This window comes from Drosophila sulfurigaster, chromosome X (genome assembly GCF_023558435.1).
Source record: "Drosophila sulfurigaster albostrigata strain 15112-1811.04 chromosome X, ASM2355843v2, whole genome shotgun sequence".
NCBI lineage: Eukaryota > Metazoa > Arthropoda > Insecta > Diptera > Drosophilidae > Drosophila > Drosophila sulfurigaster.
The window spans coordinates 18,291,208-18,304,559 of NC_084885.1; the positions used below are offsets into that span (position 1 = coordinate 18,291,208).

The 13,352-nt window shown below is 33.8% G+C and overlaps 1 protein-coding gene across 2 annotated transcripts; it reads right to left on the reverse strand.

The window, feature by feature from the left end:
• Window positions 1-416: 416 nt before the first annotated feature.
• LOC133848703 (uncharacterized) lies at window positions 417-13,352 on the reverse strand. 2 transcript variants are annotated; one of them, XR_009895293.1, is made up of 4 exons: window positions 13,081-13,352; window positions 10,136-10,178; window positions 717-976; window positions 417-619 (listed from the first exon to the last, which is right to left on the reverse strand). XR_009895293.1 is itself a non-coding variant. In XM_062284359.1 (3 exons), exons 1-3 carry the CDS (start codon window positions 2,122-2,124, stop codon window positions 542-544), a joined length of 618 nt encoding a protein of 205 aa, XP_062140343.1. In that variant the 5' UTR covers window positions 2,125-2,456; the 3' UTR covers window positions 417-541. The 2 variants fall into 2 exon arrangements, 1 of the variants encoding a protein (XP_062140343.1); XM_062284359.1 differs by lacking the exons at window positions 10,136-10,178; window positions 13,081-13,352 and adding an exon at window positions 1,845-2,456.

The following is a 13,352-nucleotide window of genomic DNA, read 5'->3' on the forward strand; positions in this document are numbered from 1 at the left end:
TAAGTATGTTAAGTACAGTTGCGTATACTTAATATACGTATACGATATGAATTCGATGATCTTGCTGTAGATTTTTCTTTCTTTCTTTTTTGGCATTTTCTTGTACACTGTTGCTGTTGCTTGTCAGCTTCTTTAGCTGCTGCTGCTGCTGCTGCTGCTGCTACGGATTATTTAGCATAGGAGTTGCGCCAATCGCGCATATTTCTTCTCAATCACACGCAAGACTTCGAGCGTGTGATTGGCGGCAGCATACGCTGGCCAAATGTGTTTCTTATTGTAATCCACCATTGTCGTATGCGATAAATCAAAAGACAAATTGAGCAACCTAAAAGCCTGCTCTCCATTGTGCTCAACTTTTTCCTGAATTACACCGAATGTTTGTTTATCAGCCGCGGTCATATTCGACACATTCATCACATCTCTGAACAATTGATGAAGGACGTACAATGTTCTCGTTATCTTTCCCACCTCTTCATCGAGGGACTTAACATCAGAAGCATCGTATGTATCGTTCACATTGGCCTTGACCTCTTCGATAAGGTCATGCTTCAGCTGCAAATCTTGTAAGCTCAAAAAAATGGTTGCTTGCGTTTAAGTTTTCGTAAGAGTAATTCTTCGCCTGCGAGTAAAGAAAAATGTAAAACACATTTTTTCATTAATATTTTTGTTACATTTTCGAATGCATTTCGATTTTAAGCTGCGAATATTGAACTTACGTAAATCGTCAAAAGCTCTTCAATCTCATTTTTAGTTTCATTCGCAAGCTTCGTCACGTTGATCAATTGCTCCGACAACATTCTGCAGTCGATTTTCGTTGGCGCTGGCGTATTCACAGCCGCCCGCAGATGAACGTGATGACGATGTTTCAGTATCAAATGGCGACCGCTCAAGCGAATTGGAGACGCGTTTGTATTCGCCGGAAAGCTCGCAGTTGCCACTAATAATATCACCGCAAGGACCAAATAATGTGAAGTGACTGCAATGGGAAGAAAATGCTTTGATTAGTAAACGAAGTTATTCTGTTTAAATGCTTAAATTCTAAACAAAACTAATTCAATTTAAAATGTAAAATAAATAAAAATGAGAAGAAAAAAACTTTAAAATAGTTCAGCAAAATATTATGTATACATCGTGTGAGCCAAAAAAAACGTTGATTTCGATTTAAAACAACTAATTTTAAGTTTGCTACCAATTCTCAGTTAACACTGCTTAAAGCTAAGCTATCAATTAAATATATATTATATAGAATAATTCAATAGATTAATTTCATTATGCATTCAATACAATAAATAATATTTAAAATAAAATACATATTTTAATTTGCGAAATGTAAGAATGAGTTCGATGAGTAACTGATTCCAATCACAATTATATTTAATAATAGAAATGTGATTTATTGAAGCACACACAATTATAATTTGGATATTTTTGGCTTGAATCACAGTCAAATGAAATAGCAATTGTCTTGTCTAATTGGATCTTTTGATGCCACTAATTGAGAGCTGGTTGCTGAGCCGAAAAATAACCATACCAACGACCTACATACATATGTACATACATATATGTATATCTGCTGTTGTCTGTAGTCTGTTGTCTGCTTTACGGCCCTAACCTGATGATGAATTTTTTTTTTTTTTGTTACTCTTTTCTTTATTTTGTTGTGACGTACACTTGCTCAAATATCAGACAGAGATTAGAAATATCAGAATATCAGAGTAAAGAGTGTGTGTGTGTGAATCATTCGTTGCGCAAAGTGGATATTCCATTAAAATATTCGTTTCGATATGGATTTTGGAGTACGATCGTTGACGTACGTATACGACACGTGGTCCACAAGAACTTACACAATGGACTGTAGATAATTTGTTGCGCGTTAACACGAGTGCAACATGTTGTAGTTGCCGTTGCTGTTGCTGTTGGCGTCTCATGGGACAGACGCTGATCGGATGTTGTTGAGGCTGTCGCTGTCGCTGACACTGAGGCTGAGGTTGCCTCGAGGCGAACACTGGAGTCAGGATTCGAGCGTTTGGACAATTTGTGGTCTTTGCGCGCTTGAATGCGACTATTGTGACGTGCAGTGAAACCACCACGAGCACTTAGCTCTGTTGCTGTTGTTGTTGTCATTCTGGTTATATGCGATATTCTTAGAATTTGATTTGATTTGATTTTTGTTTTTGTTTTAGATACTTTTTTAAATTGTTGTTGTTGTAGTTTACTTTTATTTTTGTTTTTTTGCTTTGAGTTGTATTTGGTTTTGGTTTGGAAGTAGTATTTTATTTGATTTAACTTTTTATGCACATAAATTTGCTATTTGGTATTTCTAGAGTGAACAGAAAAAAACGTGTGTGTTGATTGTGTTTTGTGTTGTGCGTTGAGTGCAGCGGAGAATTGCGACTCCTTAGGCTTGGTGACAAGTTCTGACTGACTGACTGCTGCTGCTGCTGGAAGCGCACAAGTTAACTCTTCAAGATCTGTAACTTATTTATATTTGATGGCGAACCACACAGCATTTTTATGTTAAATAACGGACGCGCGGCTGGCGGCTGGCGCACGCGAGCCCCGAAGCCCGAACGCCAAGCTTCACACAAAAGCACACACTCACACTCGCACTCACACTCATGCGAAAGCATCTTGAGCAACGTCAAGTGATGACGACAATTGGGTACGACAACCAATCATATGTAAGACCACCACACTTACACGCACATTGGCAAAAGCACGACGACGGCGAGAGTTTGCCGAGGTGTCGAGATGCCGATGTGCAGACACACACAAGTGCGCACACCCTCGCTTCGAACCGAACGCAAAGTGCACACACACACACACGCACATAGGCAGAGAACGGAGCAGAGCAGAGCGCAGAGTTTGAGCAAAATACACACACACAGAGAGAGGGAGAGGGAAAGACAGACAGACAGAGAGAGAGAGAGAGAGAAAGAAAGTAAGTAAGCTAGAGCTGGAGACTCGACGTCTGACGTCGATTCGATTCGATTTATCGTGGCTGCTGCCAGCCACGCGCTTGGGGAAAACTTTTTGTTGTTATTGTTTTTTTCTGCCTCTGCCTCTGCTTTTGCTTCACACACAAACACACACACATTGATTTGGGATTCGCAGCATGCGAGTGGCGAGTGGCGAATGCGTCGCCTTAGCTTTGGCTTTATCTCTTCGTTTTATTTTCACTGCTGAGTCAACAACAACAACAACAACAGCAACAAGAAAGCCAAGCACACGCTCCAAGTAATATTTGTTGCTGTTTTTTTTTTTTGTTTGTTTGTTTTCTTCCTGTCTTAGGAAGGTTGTCTTAATTTATGCGCTTGCTGCATGCCCCAAAACGGATGTGCTATTGCACATTGCACTTTGGCTAACTTACGCGGCATGTTTACATACAACGTACACAATGATTGTCCACGTTGCTGTGTTGCATGCCGCTTGCCGCATGCCACACTTCCGCACTTCCGTTTCAAATTCCTTTGCCTATGCCTTCGTCTCTTCTCCTGCGATGCATTCTTAATTTATGAATTTGTTGTACAGTTTTTTCTTTCGACGCATTTTTCATTTATGCATTTGTTGTAACGTTTTCTTCTTATTTATTAATTTATGCATTTGTTGTATAGTTTTCTCCTCATTAATTTATAACTTTGTTGAATCGCTTGAATGGTTGTAAAATATTTTGTCACACATTTGACGATCACACACTTTATTTCATCATCATCTTCGGACAATTAATTGGGCTTATTTCGATAGAAAACCAATCAATCTTATCAATATGATGCAATTTTGTCATCGAACAACGCACACACTTTTATTTGATATTCTGCAGTATTATTTGCATTTTGCATTTTGTTTTTGTTTTTGTTTCTTGCTTCTGCTGTTGAATTATAATAATTCTGCTGTTGCTGCTGCTGCTGCTTTGGCATTTCCGACTCGCGACGTTGCAATACAACCAAGGAACTGAACTGAAGGCCCCAACTCAGTAAGCAACATAACAGACAATAATCAAATGCCGCCTTATACAATTAAATGAAAAGACGAAAACGCACAGAGGAATCGAAGAGCACACAAAGTACAGAAAGTGCACATATAAGAGACACTTGGCCAATTGCATTTGCCACTTTCATTCAATTCTTATGCCCTCTCTTCGATCGTTTAACTGATGTCTCTCTTACGCGCATTGCAACTTCATCAACATAATTCGATTACATAAAATCACTCATACGCCCCATGCGATTTTATGTATTCTTAACTGCAAACGAAATTCCCAAAGACTGCTCTTCTCTCAATTATACTGCTATTTATATTTCAATTAATTTTCATATTTAAATTCAATTTCAATATTTAGATTTTATTAAAATGTTCTCTAAAAATAAACAAATTTCGAAGCAAAGTTGAAAATTCATATAAAATTCCATAATCGTACTTACATTTAACAAAGATTTGCACAAAAATAATAAAGATAATCATTCCTGTCATAACTTATCCAAATTTTAATCACAACATTAAAAATATGTTTTTATGCCATTCATAAATGCTAAATTATTAAAATTAGTTGATCTTGCTGTACTCTAGATTTATATTCTAAGTAATATGCTAAATAAATATTTTTTAAATATTCATAGTTCTTTTTGAATACAATTTTCCCTAAAATTAAATGTTTTATGCATTTTAAATTATTAAGAATAATATCAATTGTATTTTAATTCCTTAAAATTAAGCATGACTGAAAAGTAAATTTAAGCTACAATTTTTGCAATATTCCTTTAATTTAAAACTAACATTTTGTATTAATAAAAAACGTATTCTCTAAATTGATATTAATTTTGAATTATTCAAAAAGCATATCAGATATTTTTTAAGAATAAATTGAGTTACAATTTTTGTAATTTCTTTCTTTCTTTGATTGACAACGTAACTTGCATTACTCAAAATTGGAAATGATGATGATCGAATCGCGCGTACTTTCCGAACATTTCAATGTATTCTTTGTCTTTCTTGTTTTCTATTCCTAACATCCGCCAGTGCAATAACAACGAAAAGCAGATATAATTTGATAGGTACATAAATATTAGTTGATTCGTGGAAAATGTGCCTATGGCTGACCCGCTTCGTGTAATTATACAAGCATATATTTCGCCCTTTTTCCCTGCGTATTTTTTCCTTTTTAGGCAGAACGAACGAACGTATGAGAGAAAAAAATAAACAATTGCCATGACAACGCATAAAAGTGTTTGCTAATTCCAGCACATGAGGTGCGAAATGACATCGATATTAATGTAGCTTAGTTAAAGCTATGTGCGAGGAGTACACTAATCTTAATGTGAGTGCGAGTGCGAGTATGAATATATGTTGCTACAATATATTCGCATTGTTGCTGTTATTTCTGTGTGTATTGATTGAATGACACAAATGCGGCTTAAGGGCGGCACTTGACTTTGCGTCTTGCTTTATTTAGAAATGACCAACACAACAGATTGCGTATCATAGTGACGTATTGAGTTGACTTTACTCAACTGGACTTGACTTGTGACTCCACACCACGACCGACGACGCTGTTTCCTCGACGATGTGAATGAATTGCATCAAGCATTCTAAATTTGTATTATGAATGGATTCAATTCATTCAAATTCTATTACTACCAACTTGCGTAGGGGAAACTCTTCTTATTACGCGACTGTTTGCCATGATTAATCATACGCATTTGCTAATCTACGCTAGTTGCAGTAAAACGTCATCAATTACTTTACTTCAAGCTACATTTCCTTAATGCTGAACCATATTTTTATTAGTTTTAATAAAGAGTCATTCAAATGCGATTCTTCAAAAGTCAAATTTCGATAGTGGGAATTATGATCTGGTTGAAGAAGAAGTCGTTCTTTTAGAATCTCTTTGTATGCTTTTCATTTTGTATTTTCCATTAATCCATCGAAAATGTTGCTACACATAATGAATTTATTAATTTTATTGAGTTATATTTACTTAACTCGATTCGACTTGCTCGCCATTTCCCCGACAAAGTGAATGAATTGCATCCAGCATTCTAAATTTGTAATATGAATGGATTCATTTGATTCAAAGCCAATTACTCTTACTTACATATTGTGAATCATGTCGATGGGGTCCGGGATTAATCTAACGCATTATTTTTCTACGGCAAATATAGTAAAGGGTGTTTAGTTACTTTGCTCCCTCGCCATCCTCTTAAATATTGACATAAACCGCAAATATTGCACCTTACACAATCAGATTTTTATTGCATCGGCGGTCTGCCTGCCATAAAGCAGAGCGAAATTGTCTAACAATTCTCTATCGTCAGGAAACTGAGTGTCTGTTTTTTTTTTTCTTATGTACTCATCGTAAGTTCGCCACACAAACGCATTTACAAGTGACAACTTAGAAATAAAATTTATGCATCCGGCATGGAGCATAAATCAAAAAGCATCCAGAGATCTGAATGTACAGAAACTACTAACTCAATATTTGTGATTAAGACTTATAAAGAAACCCATTTAAACGGGTTAATTTATTGTTGTATTTGATATTATCTAAAATAAGATAGATAAACAATCTTTTATATGAAAATAAATCAGTTACATTTATATTGAATATCAGGAGAGATTCAAAACGTAATAGGGAATAGAAAGTGTATACATTATATTCAATTTGTTGTTGTTGTTATTCTTAAAATACACAAAATTAATGTACTGCAAGAGAATCAAAATATAGGCAATATTTAGTATATTGATATAGTAGTATATTCATCTCTAATAAAAGTAAAGCCATGTGGTATTATTATCTTAAAATATACCGAATGAATATGCCGCAAAAATACAAAATATGTCGATGGCTATATCTGGTGTATTGATGTAGTAATATGTTATATATTCAAAATATACCAGATTGTTAGCTAAACAAATAAGACCCGATTGCAAAAGTTGCTTTTACAATACAAAAGTATTTATTAAACATAGTCCACAATTTTTGTCTGATCGCATCCAAATTTGTAATATTGTATTTATTATTGTAAACTTGTCATGTTGACGCTAATCAAGAATATGTATACTTTATAGGGTGCCTCTTTCTGACTGTACATACATTTCGTGGAGGCACAACCATTCTTGTATAATACCCTTCTAGCCAATACAAAGCGAATATAAAAATGAATTTAACTACTAGACCAGGAAATCTGCGGAAAATAATAATTGTTCCATAATGATGATTTCAAGAATTAGACAGCATAAACAACTGAATAATGCATTTTCAAAGTGAGTCAATAGCTAATAATACAATTGGCTTTGTATTACATTGTTTCATGATGATTGCGAATGCTGGCAATGTTGATAATTCACAGTTCTATATCCATATCCAAGAAGTGTTTTCAATGACTAACTAAACTATCACTAATCAGCAATGCTCTACATTACTATATTCCATTTCCTTAGGCAAGCTGTGTATAAGCTAACTAGAATAAACTAATGATGACCAGGGATGCAATTGTGAGGAAATTAATATTGTAGTTGTAAAAAATATGTTAGATAAAATATATATTAAATATGTTTTTTATATTTAATATAGATTTTTTAATTTTTGTAATGCCAACATGTTTTTTAAAAATTATTTTTTTAATTTCTGAAAGTTACCAAAAATGCATGTTTATATTATATTATATATTATTATTTTATTTTTTCGTTATTTTATTATATTATTTTCATGTTTATATGAAAACTTAATATCTTTACTGCTAAATCATATTATATTTTAATAAAAAGTAATTCGAATATGATTCTGGTTTATGTTCTCGTTTAACGACATTTCAATTGTAGTTTTTTCGTTTCGAACTACTTTGAAGCCTTGATAATAATGTTGTATTAATTCCATTTATACATTTATACATTATACAATTTCCGTTAATAATCCGATAAGCTATTTAAGAGGAAATCGATCCTCAGCTTTATTACTGAGATTTTTTTAAATTATAGAAGCCGAATTTTGCAAATCATTTGCTAAAAATAAACTAATTTCAGTCGAACCAATTCAACTGTATCCGAAGCCAAGTTGAAGAATAGAGGAAGGAAAAACCAATTACTCAGATGGTTTATGCAAAAAACTTCTTGTAAGTCAAAAAAAAACCCTAAACATGCTTAATTATGCTTGAAAAGGTCTGAAATTTTTATACCCGCTCTCGATGAAGTATATGGGTATAATAACTTTGTGGGTGCGTGAAAGAAGTTAGCATAACAACTTAGATCCCATGAAGTATCTTGGTATCTGTTTGTTCTTCTGTTTGTAAGATATGTAGATACCAATCTATCAGAGAGATAGATCTACAACTTTTTGAAAACAGCTGCCTTCGAGTTTGTTATTTGAAAATAAAAATAAAAGATCGCAAATGGAAATTAAAAGATTCTAATCTTTTGGCATACACAATAATAAATAAAATCCTTATAGCTTATGAAAATTTGTTGATTAAAATAATATTTTTGTTGAAAAGGGTAGCTGGTAGCTCAAAGTCAAGCACATTCGACTGTAGCTTTCTAAATAAATATATAAATAAATATAATATAAATTACTAATAAATAAAAAAAAACCCAATGAAACTTACAAATCACCATTTTGGAAATAAAACCAATAAAACTTCTTTTTCCCCCAGTTACAAAATGCGATAAGAACTTAATAATAAATTGCTATTATTTGACTAACTAACTATTTGATTTCCGCTTGATGGTGGAATGTTGTTTATTGGTGGAAAAGTTGAAAGCCCTGTTTACTAAGCACTGCAAAGAGATTTGTGTACTTTCGTAGGCGGATAAAGATGATTGGCAAATGACGACGCTTCATAAATCTAGGAAGAGAGTTCGAATTCTGTTTGCCGTTGCAGTTGTCATGAAATGCTTAGTTGAGTTTTAGCAAGCAGACATTAAGTCGGTGGCTAATAAGACAGACCGGACCGGACATGAGTGAACAGGTGTTTCGACTACATCACCTTCCCAAAAATCGTGTGAAAATACCCCAAAAACAAAGTTCAGATTAATGAGGTGTCTCTCTCTCGCTCTCTTTCTGTCTCTGTTGTGATCTCAGTTACTCATTTATGCCTCTCGCACACGTCATCGTTAACTGACCACAGACAAGCTACGAAGTCAATGCCTACTGTCTGGCAGCAAGCCAAAAAAAATAAGAAAAAAAATAGCGGACGATTCCATAGGGTAAATCACCGAGTGCGCTATTGTTTGCTTTTGTATTTAGTTGAAAACACCCTAGACAATAAGCCACTGATGTGCGGCATGCCAAGCTAAATAAATGTATCTGTACTTAAATTCGGGGCACGACAAGATGGCTCAATAAATGCGTTATTCGGGTAATCATCATCGAATGGTTTCAGTTAGATTAGGTAATTACAGAATTACAGAACTTGCATAGTCCGAATTGTGTGCGGTGAATGCAAATCGCATGCAATGAGCATGTGATGGGTATCATTATTGGCGAGATGACTTCCTCAAGACAATTCGATTTTGTTGAAATTGTCGTCATTAGCGCGTTTTAATATATCATCATCGTCATCATAACTAACTGGCACACTCAGTTATTTGTCTTGATCATTAGCCATGGCCCATGGGGCATGGGAAGTACTACAATTTTGCGATGTACTCTCTTATATGTATGTATATGACGTTGCCAAAAACCAGTTAAAAATCTATTTAGCAATCAGTCAGTTGGCAATTGAAGAAAAAAAACCGATAGTGAGAAAAGCAAAGTGTCGAGCCCATCTATTGGCTATTGAGTGTCGGGATGAAGGCAGCTTTTATTTTTGGAACTTGCGCTCTTTCACTGTGTGTGAATTCGCCATTCGGCATTCGCGGCTATTCGTTGCTATTTGCACGCCACTTATTTGCTCGACATATATGTATGTATGTAGATTATGAACGGTTGCTGTTGCGGGGAACCCAAATTTGTTTATGCTGCAAACAGTGATGATTGGTGACAACAAATCTTTTGACGTTTAAGAGAATTTAACGCTAGTTTTTCACTTATTATTTTCGCTATGACACATATGAAATTACTTGTAACTTATTATTAACTTACAACTTATTCATAGTTAACATATTATGTATACGCCACATAAAACCTAAGACTTGAACTTACCTTAAATGAATTCGTAGCACTTCAGATGGACTCGCTAGAAGAGCTAAAATTAAAAGATGGCAAAATAATGTAATTAGTTTAAGAAATTTTAATAATAGAAAGCAGAACTTAAGCAACAATATTATCAATATTAATCAAGTAAGAAAGCCCTCTCTAGATTTTGAATAAAAAGCAAAACAGTGTGGTTTTCATTTTAAAATATCTCAAATTAATGTACCGCAAAAACTGAAAAGTATACCAAAGGCTATACTTTGTATATTGATTTAGTACCATAGCCAAAGCAACTAAGTTCCATATTAAGTAGATGTTTCTCCATACAAAAGTATTTCTTTAATAACATCTACAATTTTAATTTCCAGGAATCGAAAAGACTATAGTTATTATTGTATGTACCAAATATCTAGCTTGAAACTTTTATTATGAAATTTGAAATATTTGAAGCAAACTTGATCTGCGTGCAAACATTAGAAATGATATGCCTATCTTTTATACATAGTTTCGGAGTTCTATGTGTTCATACAAGTGCAGGCGGACAGCCAGTCAAACGGAATGACAGGCATAGCTATATCATCTCGTCTGTTGACCCTGACCACGAATATATACATATACTTTATAGGATCGGAGATGCCTCCTTCTGCATGTTACATGCATTTCCTGGAGAGACAAAGCTACATATAACAACCTTTCACTCTATGGGTAGTTTTTTTTTTCCAAATAGCTTAATGGCTTGTAAAAATGTTGTCCGAAAGGCTTTGGCTGGTATTATTTGAAGAGTAAAGCTATGCGATTTATTGTACACTTTCCAAAAAAGTATGGAAGAATCTAAAAACCAAAAAAATATTCATTCATTAAAGTCTAGTCACCCGCCTCAGAATATATTTTTTTGTTTCTATGCAACTATCTCGTCTAAATATTAGTCCAATAAAAATCGTTTCGAAAAAGAGCAAAATAATCATTTGACTTCTATACATATTTATTTTTCAATACACTCATTCTATTCCACTAATTTTATATTATTTAAGTTATTCATTGCGATTACTCGTTTTGTTAATATCTCACATAAAATATTTTTGAACTCATTTTAAAATCGAGTTGATAAATTTTGCCGTTATCTCCGTATTTGCATTATGAACTTGTTTAGAATACGTTTCAATCGTTAGTTTTAACGCTTTTAATTTGACAATATTTTTGGTTCCGTGAATTTAAAAGTTTTTAAATTGTTGCCGTAGACTTGTTGTCTCCATGCATACGAAAAGTCTTTGCCATGTCTAATATAATAGTTATAAAGTATTAAAGATTTGTTTTAAGTAAATGCATCTTTAAGTGTTTAATGTCATTTATTACAAACTAGTAGTTAGTATGTAATTGATAAAAATGATCGAAATACAAAATATTTACTTGCAATTTAATAACTAGTATTATAATTATTGAAGAATTTTAATCTTAATGTTGCCAAATTTTAACAATACAACAGACCGATTGAAAGACAATTAAAATGAAAGAATTAAAACACAAAAAAGACATAATTTTCGTAAAATACGTTTGCATTCGTTTGAAAACTGCTGTGTTGCATCATTGTTGTATGCGCTCTCCTTGAATTTAATTCTTGTTTAATTTTTTGTTGCATACTTTCAGGCAGGCAGTGTAAATTAGCGTACCACAAGTTCTGGTTGAAGTCTGAGCTAAAATACTGGTATTTGTTTTTGTCAGTACTGACCATTCACAACCCTCCAACAGATATTCTAAAATTATTCGCTAATAAACATATATGTGAAGACAGCAATACAGTGGAAACTCTCTTAAGCGAACACATATCACCGAGAAATAGAGTAATAGCGCATTCTCTGATTAAGCGATGGCAATGATTTGCAATTAAACCAAAACAAAGGTCATTCAAAATGAGTTGTTAAAAGACGTATTCACTGTATTCCCTATATTCACTGTACTCATCAGTCTTATTTGTCATTTTAATAATGAATGCCGATAGATCACATATTCAAAACGATTACAGCTGATTGTATAGTATTATTGTGAGTTCTCTTTGATGCTTATTCGCGCGCGATTTTCGTGTGTTCCGTTGTGTGTTTTATTATTCTCACTAGACTCTCAACTCAATTCATTTGCCATCGCGTGTTTAGGGTCTAGTGCCGTTAACAATGTGAGAAAAAGCTCAGCAAGAAGCCAAAGCGAAAAATTGAAAGCTTTCGTGAGTAACAACGAAAAAATTAATTTCAGACTTGCAGGTGGAACTCAACTAGAAGATACCCTAGACACTAAATAATTACGAAAATTTATTAATAAATATCTTTATAATGAGTATGTGTCAATATAGATATAGGTATATCTATCTCCAAGTCTGAAACACTAACAGAATATATGCATATTCAATTCAAAGTATATTCAATTGGATATACCCAAGCATTGCACTTTTAGTCGCCTTGGTTACTTCGTATACTCTTTTAGTTGGGAATGTTGATTCGCATGAATTTTCTGCGTGCATAAGTTTACCCTTTGTTAAGTCGTTTATCGAGAAGTTTGCTTAAGGATTAATATAATATGAACGCATTTCTGAGAATCTTATCGTTGTTTACATTGCATTGTAAACTATCCGTATTTGTTCGCTGCTTTTACATTTGAATTTATTTGCGGATTCAAAGATGTAATATATATATAATATATACCATTAGAATTGTCAGAAATTATTTAAATTATAAATTTGAAAATATAAAAAAGATCAATGAAATTTTTATAAAAGCAACAATATATAAAAATAAAATAAGAATTGATTTGTATCTTGGCAATTCGAATATTCTCCCATTCGATTGATTTCTAGTCGACTAACGTTTTTTGGAATGTTTGCCGAAAATTCTACCAGCATCGTTTTCTTTCGTCTTTGCAATATGCGTGTAGCTTTCGCTCAGAGCGAGAGCCGGTCGGTTTCTCACCTTTTTTTTTTTTGTGCCAGCTGTTCCAATACACTTGTTGAGAGATCGCGCAAAGCACACACTTATGTACACATTCAATAACCACTGATAAAATGTAATTCCCGTTTCCAAACAACGCGGAATTTATTCTAAATCTTTTGCTTCAGCACTCAGAATAACACCAAAAATAATAATGGAGACATGAAATTATATGATGAATAATTAATCAGGTTCGCGCGACTCTCGAAATAATACAACCGTCAATGTGAAGCGATGGGAACGAACTGAAGCGT